Source organism: Oncorhynchus masou, chromosome 32, assembly GCF_036934945.1.
Source record: "Oncorhynchus masou masou isolate Uvic2021 chromosome 32, UVic_Omas_1.1, whole genome shotgun sequence".
Lineage (NCBI taxonomy): Eukaryota > Metazoa > Chordata > Actinopteri > Salmoniformes > Salmonidae > Oncorhynchus > Oncorhynchus masou.
In genome coordinates, this window is record NC_088243.1 from 73526733 (window position 1) to 73534541 (window position 7809).

The following is a 7809-nucleotide window of genomic DNA, read 5'->3' on the forward strand; positions in this document are numbered from 1 at the left end:
TTCATCGAACACCTTAGGACATTTATAATGAATGACCGTAAAGACAACAGAAAAGACTGAGAGGCTTCTTAACCATTTTTATTTGGCCACCTCGTCCTCATCTCAAGGTCACCTTTTTATAATTATTATTTTTTTTAAATCGTTTACCTCTGTTACTCCCCAATTTCGTGATATCCAATTGGTAGTTACAGTCAGGTCACGCCCTGACCTTAGTTATCTTTGTTTTCTTTATTATTTTGGTTAGGTCAGGAGGTGACAAGGGTGGTTTGTTTAGTTTTTGTATGTCTAGGGTTTTTTGTATATCTAGGGGTTTATATGTCTATGGTTGCCTAGATTGGTTCTCAATCAGAGGCAGCTGTTTATCGTTGTCTGATTGGGGACCATATTTAGGTAGCCATATTCATTGGGTATTTTGTGGGTTATTGTCTATGTGTAGTTTCCTGTGACTGCACTCATTGTTCATAGCGTCACGTTTGTTTAAGTGTTCTTCCTTCATTAAAAGAAGAATGTATTCCAATCACGCTGCGCCTTGGTCTCATTATTGACGAACGTGACACCATCGCTGCAACTCCCATACGGACTAGGGAGAGGCGAAGATCGAGAGCCATGCTTCCTCTGAAACACGACCCTGCCAAGTGGCACTGTTTCTTGACACACTGCTCGCTTAACCCGGAAGACAGCCACCAATGTGTCGGAGGAAACACTGTACAACTGGCTACAGTGTCAGCGTCTATGCTCTCAGCCCGCCACAGGAATCGCTAGAGAGCAATGGGACAAGGACATCCCGGCCGGCCAAACCCTCTCCTAACCCAGACGACACTGGGCTAATTATGCGTTGCATCATGAGTCTCCCGGTCGAGGCCGGCTACGACACAGTCCGGGATCAAACACGGATCTGTAGTGACGCCTCAAGCACTGCAGTGTCTTAGACCGCTGCGCCACTCGGGAGGCCCCAAGGTCACCTTTTCTAAGAGACACTCCTTCACCTTTGTTGGTGAATGTCACTTAAATATGGCTCACTGCAAATGGTGTTGCTGAGTGGTCAATGCTTTTCAAGATGAAACAGACATGTCTCCATTCACTCGTCTGTTTTCCAGAGAGGAATTGTGACAATTTACTTTTAAATGTATACTTTTGTCTTGAAATACAAACAGAGAATTGAATGATCAGTGTGCCAGTGAGCCTTCATCCACAGATACAAGGCATGTAAAGAACGTAGCTTGAACATTCCTCTGTTATGTTCATTCTTCCTCTAAGGAACGCATTGTTTCAGTTGTAAAGAATAGGGCATTGAATAGTTCAGCAATAGCTTCCCTTCACAGAATTTACACATTGATTTAGTCGGGGGGTCTGTCCCGGCAGGGTCACCCCTGAAAGTGTGTGTTCATGTATGTGTGCCTTGGTGTGTGTGTGTGTGTGTGTGTGTGTGTCTGTGACTGAGGGAGGGGGAGAGAGAGAAAGAGAGTGTTTTTATGTTGGTGTGTGCGCTTCACATTTCTGCTGTCCTTCACACATTGAGTGGACAAACAATCTATTGTAATTAAAAGAAGGCTGCAGCCCTGGTAACCAGAGAAGGGGTCATACTCCATTGGATCACATCATCCCTTTAAAGTACACAGTATGAGTGGCTGATTGTAATTCAGAGGAAACAATCCCATCAAAAACAACAAGAGTGGACTGGCAGGGGAGAGATGGGAGAGTGTGTGTGTGTGTAGATGTCATCCAGAATATTCCATGTTCAGCAGTGTGGTGTCAGGGGGAGAGTGTACTAGAAGTAGTGCCAGTCCATTAGTCTGACTTGTATAGATTGACTTGTATAGTCAGTTCCCCCACACTCCCTCAGCTTGCCCTCACCCAAGACAAATTAATTTAGCGATGTTAAAAGAATATCTACGACTGTAAGCCTTTGATTTGATAAGCTCCACAGCTGATTGGGACTCATGAGGCTTTCATGAACTCTTAATATATGCTGTGTTAATATTCTATAAAGTGTGGGTAGACTTACAGTATGGCTACAGGTGGACTTTTAGGAGCATGTCAGAGAAAGGTTGTGTCCTCTCTAAACACTGAGAGATGTAGTTTCAATGGTAAGTTTGACAACAACAAAAAAAAACATTTGAGAGAGCACTTAGCTTTGTAGGTGTAGGTTTTCGTAGAATCTGTGAACAAGCTTGTCTCAAGAGACTCTCTCTCTCATGGTCTCCTGCTGGCTTCACTGCTGCTCGTCTCAACAACACCTTCCACTTCGTAGTCCGGCTCAGCAAAGAGGGGAGTGGATACATACAGGAAAGGAGGAGAGGAGAGTCCTTGTTTGACCTGGAAAGGTCAACAAAGGTCACAGAGGAAAGATCATCTGTTGGAATGTATTTTTTTGGAGGGTGCATATGAGCACCCCTTACAGAGTTTTTCCCCAGTTGAGTCCCCTTTGAAGGCTGTCTAGTGGCTGCCTGGAGGCCTGAAACATTTCCATCAAAGTCAAAAGCAATGTCACTCAAAACATAATGCAACCTTGAGCTCAAAAATAGTGATAATGTTACTAGGGATTTTCATCTCTCCCCATCTTCAGGCACTCTCTCTTTGCATCTCTCCATCTCGCTTCCTTGATGTCTGTGACCTGCTTCGACATGTTCCGATGACGGCCGCTGATGGCATAACTCAACACTAACCACAAAACCATGTGTGATCTCAGAGGAATTTAGCCAGCATTGCTCTCCACAGACTGAAATAGGTAGTAAGAATGATTTGGTTTGCATTAAGGAGATTAAGAGGGTTAGGAATCTGTCTGGGCAGTCCTGGAGGTGCTCTATGTTTCTATGTGGAACTAAGCTACCACAGAATTAAAAGGTGCAAGATGCAGAAATCACTCTTGCCATTTCCTGGTTGCAAAAATTGCATAGTGTAGAGAATCATTGTACCAGCTAAACCACTGAGAAATATATAAAATAAAAATATTTGTAGCTTTTTGAAGGTGTTGTACAAAACCGAAAATTAAACTTAACGGGAAGCATACACATAGCACACATCTACCGTTTGTTACACTTGCATTCAATGAGAACGATCGATCTTCAACTCACATTTCTATGTGAATTGTGTTGGGTCGCCCAAAGTTATATAACTGCGTCTTTAAATTCAACACAATATAATGTGAACTGGTGGATCTACTTTTCTTAATTCAAATACCCAGAGTGTCCCATAATAGCAACAGAAAAGGTTTGAATGAATAAGTAATTGTTTAAAAAATATAATAGTATGGACACATCCTTAGTCATAAACAACTTCTATTTTGATTAAACACAGTTTGACTTAACCTTACCTGTATCCTCCTGCTAGAACGCACTCATAGCACACATACCTTTCTCTCTACACCAAATATCCTCCTGCAACCATTTACATGAAAAATATACCAGACAGCATACTGTACAGCCATTGAATGTCACCATGATATCTCACATGAATGCAAGAAGCAACCAACTAGCATCTGTCCTCAGCACGCACTAGTCGGTCCTCAGCACCCACTACTAACAAAGCAGAAGTGTCTCCCACAGCTGTTAAAGAGGGCTTCTGTCTACACTGGCTTAGACATATGCAGGGTAGCCAAGCAGGCATTTCAAGACTGAAATGTTTGTTAAAGATCCAATGTAGTATATAAACCCTGGATTTCTGATGCTATGTACTGGCCATTGAGAGGCTTTGAAGCCACCGGTCAGCCATATTGGCTCTCCCCAGTAGGAACAGTCCTCCATAGGAATGGAGTGCTATAAATCATTGAAAAGATCTCATCTAGGCATCATGTTCATCTCCTTTAACCATAATAATACAAATGACGAAACATCCAATACCGGACTCCGAATGTGTACATTAGCAGCCTGTAAAGCTTATTTCCCCTTCATAAGTTCAAATCCCCAAGCTAACAAGGTACAAATCTGTCGTTCTGCCCCTGAACAGGCAGTTAACCCACTGTTCCTAGGCCGTCATTGAAAATAAGAATTTGTTCTTAACTGACTAGTAAAATAAAATAAAAAAAATTATCCTGAAAATTAAATAACGTTGTGGGATGAAATACGAGGTGTACATACAGAGAAAGACCAAAAACACATTATAGCAAAATACATCTTTATTAGTGTTAATCCTTCACTATAGAAAAAAAATCTATTATAATATTATTTACAGTATACTGTAGTACGTGTACATAGCAATGACCATAATACGTATTCAACCCTTTGTTAATCAATGGCTTCTTAAGCTATGTATCTATTCAGTATGAATGTGCCTGAAAAAAAAATACAAATAATAATAATAGCGTAGCAGCATATAGACCCTTCAGAACACTGAATAATGACTGTTAGCAAAAATAACATGTGCTACTGATGACAGCATATCAATGGAAATAGACAGGCATACTGTTCTTCATATTGCTGTTCAAAAGAATTGTTGCAGACATGCAATCCTTAAAAATGGCATGTGACACGTTAACTTAAATCGACCTTTGAATGCCCTTATCATTGATCACTCCATTGCTTTGAAGTGATTTGGAGCTAAATAATAATGCATGTGTCTGCCATGCACTACACAGCGAGGTGAGGACACCAGGTTATCGATGAAGCCAAAACATGACAAAATAAACTTGTATTGACTTGCAATGAATGACGATAGACAAAAAAAACAGATGTGCCAAGTCTGTCTTGATTGTTGCTGGTCAGAACGCTGCCACACGTTTCAAATAATACAAATATATATCTAGCTTAAATCTCCCTTGTATACTCTGTACAGCTTCAGCATCAGCTCTTTAAACATGAGAATCAGAACTGTGGTTAATACTGGCCTGAATAACAACTCAGTTCCAGTTGAATGTTTGGCCCACAAGTTCAAAGAACTTCCTATTGGGTTCATGAAAGAATCGGTAGAGTTTGTGGAGGATGGCGGGAGCCACGTGAGGGTGCGCCCTGCCCTTAGAGTCATGTAAACAACGCTCTCGCCCGTGGTCCCTCAGGCAGTAGAAGCCTTTAGTCTTGTTAAAGTAGAAGTTAGATGCGTTTATCTGCGGTTGTAGATTCAGGAACCTCTCCACTCTCTTCATCTCCGGGAAGGGGTCCCTGATCAGCTTATCCCCGTCCACAACATGGATGCTCTCTAGGGGGAAGTAACGCAGCCAGTTCTGAAGGTGCAGGTGATACAGGCTACGGTTGAGAGCTTTGTATCCTAGGTTGATCTCCCCGTCCTTTACAAGCAACGACTCGATGGGCTGGTAGCGCTTGTGCTTCTGCAGACGGTTGTAGAAGACCTGGGTGTAGTCCGACAGAACCCGCTCGGTTGGGTCCCGGAGAATGAGCAGCAGCTTGATGCCTGGGTTCATGTCGTGGATGCGTTCAGGCACCTTGCTGGAGGTGAAGTAGGCAGGGGTTTTCTCCACAGTCAGCTGGTCAGGGAGGGCGAAGGGCATCTGGCTGAGATACCAGGGTATGCCCTTCTGGAAGTGACTCTCCCAGTCAAAAAAATGCACCTCGTTCTCGGCCGCCGCTACCGCGCTGTGCAGGCTGAGCATCTCGATGAGCGCCCGTGTGCCGCCCTTCCTCACGCCGATTATGATGATGTGAGGCAACTGCTTGAAGGTTCCGTTGGGGTGGCCGGTGGCCCCGGTGTCATTGAGGGCCAGTGGGGAAGAGGCGGTGGGGGACGGAGGGGGTCCCCGGTCACCCCTCTCCGCGGGCCTGGAGGGGATAGGGGGGGGCTGCATCGCGAAGAGAAGCAGCCCGAAGAAAAAGGCCGCCATGAGGGAGGTCCTCAACCTGGTAGATTTCAGCCTGGCTAAAGGAGCACAACGGTATCCAACATTGAAAGAGCAGCTGACTGAGGACGACGGTCCACTTGAGAAAGAACAATGGTGCCTCCTCTGTGTCGATCACAGCAACACTGCTAGGACAAAAGAACAGAGGCATCATTAGATGACACTTGACACTGCAGCTGATAAGTAAATAAATACATACATACATACATACATACATACATACATTTCCCCTAGGCTTAATATATACAAATACATTGTATGCCAAATGCCAGAAATAAATACATGGATGTTTACATTAGCTCAAATTAATCTATTAGGCTACATGCAAGTGAACATTCTAGTGTGCAGAGAGCTTTATAGTTGAATAGTTGTCATGTGTAGACTACATAACTCTTCTAACTGTCACTCATCACAGTGTACACATCTTTCCAGTGTGTTAATAAATACAACACGATTGTATTGCATGATTAAATCATTCTGTAAAATTACCAATGTAGTGTAATAAGCATGATAGTTAATTGCAATATTACTCTGGTTTGTTCAACAGAAATCAATAGGTTTCTCCCAATCTGTATTTAACCCTATGGCATTGCACCACTGTCTCTACAGATGCAAATCACCATTCAGACTCTCAAGACGTCAATAAGGGGAATTGAACCTGAGATTGTGACATATCATCAGGTACTTCAGATTGAAAACGGGGTGTCAATGGAATACTTCATTTTATTGTTGTTGAAAAGACGTGTCTGTAAAAATAAGAATTAAAGTGCAATAGCCTGCAGAGGAAAAATATTGTAAAGTAGGCAATAATAAACTATAACCTAGACTCTATATACGACAGCCAGGGTGCACATTTCAAACATTTACTGTCGGATCTGAAATGTTTGTAGACGTTTTTTTAGCCAACATTCAAATCCCTACGAAACAAACGTGTGCATGCATTCCTCGTCCGAGTTTTAGCAATCAGTTCTACCATTAGAATGCAATTGAAATCTTACCTTTGTATTTGTCGAACTAAAGTTCATTGAGCACTCCTTTTCAATGTTCTTGGTGAGGGAGAGTCCTTGAAAAATGAAGTCAGGGATCCACCAGTTTGAAAATCTATTCCAGATACATTAGAACGTGAAAATATTGCTGCAGCTTGAATTGTCGTTAACCAACTTTGTTTGCACGTCCCTCTTCTGCGAGTATTGCGGGCTTGTGTGGTTCCTCGTTTTCCGAGTTATGGCTGGATAACGTAGGCTGACGCACCCACATTACGCAGTGTAGACCACTCCCCCTCTCTGACTCAGTCTTCCGGCAATTTTATGGTAAATTACAGATAGCGTTTATGGATGCGATGATGAGTAAGTAGGCATCATATCTTTCTGATGACTTTCTGACATATATTTCAGGTGAAGGTAGGGCAGCAAAGTCATGAAGTTTGATTTTTTTTTGTCAAAATGTGACCTTGAGCTACAGGTACAGGTGAACAACACTTCAAGCTAGAAAAACATAGTATTAGTTTATCAACTAGAGTACACTTTGAGAAATTATGAATCAGATAAATCCAGTGTTGAAACATTTCCCATGTTTAAATATGTCACAGTGTCACACAAGCCTATAAAACAACTTGATTTATGTCAATAATAAAAAAAAATGCAAGATGGCTTAGCAGTCAGACATCTTTTGTCCTTCTTCTTGTCGTGACCCATGTATATATCTTTTTATATATTTTTTCTAAATCTCAACTTCAAAACACTCTCCTGCAACCTGCCTCACCCAATGTGGTGCGAACCTGTTTTAAAGTATTTTTATTAACCTCGAATCAAGGATCCCCCAACAGAAGCTAGCCAGCTCACTAGCTAGTAGTCAGCTAACCACTGCTAGAGGTCATCAGCTAACCATTAGCTCGGAAAGCTCTCTCCAGTTTGTACAATGCGACACAAACCAGAGTATATGGGACATATTTTCTCTCCATATCCCCGGATTCCTACCGCAAGCTCTAGACATTTTCACCTGGATCATCGCAGCAAGCACCAATT

The 7809-nt window shown here is 42.4% G+C and overlaps 1 protein-coding gene across 2 annotated transcripts; it reads right to left on the reverse strand.

Annotated features, from left to right (window-relative positions):
• Positions 1-4096: 4096 nt before the first annotated feature.
• Positions 4097-6999, reverse strand: hs3st1 (heparan sulfate (glucosamine) 3-O-sulfotransferase 1). 2 transcript variants are annotated; one of them, XM_064955057.1, is made up of 2 exons: positions 6784-6999; positions 4097-5910 (listed from the first exon to the last, which is right to left on the reverse strand). In XM_064955057.1, exon 2 carries the CDS (start codon positions 5768-5770, stop codon positions 4835-4837), a length of 936 nt encoding a protein of 311 aa, XP_064811129.1. In that variant the 5' UTR covers positions 5771-5910; positions 6784-6999; the 3' UTR covers positions 4097-4834. The 2 variants fall into 2 exon arrangements, with proteins under 2 accessions (XP_064811129.1, XP_064811130.1); XM_064955058.1 differs by having other exon boundaries at positions 4097-5913.
• Between the last annotated feature and the right edge of the window lie 810 nt (positions 7000-7809).

Bases quoted from the DNA above. Each gene is read 5' to 3' on its own strand.
- hs3st1 (XM_064955057.1), bottom strand. From the start codon at position 5,770: ATGGCGGCCTTTTTCTTCGGGCTGCTTCTCTTCGCGATGCAGCCCCCC.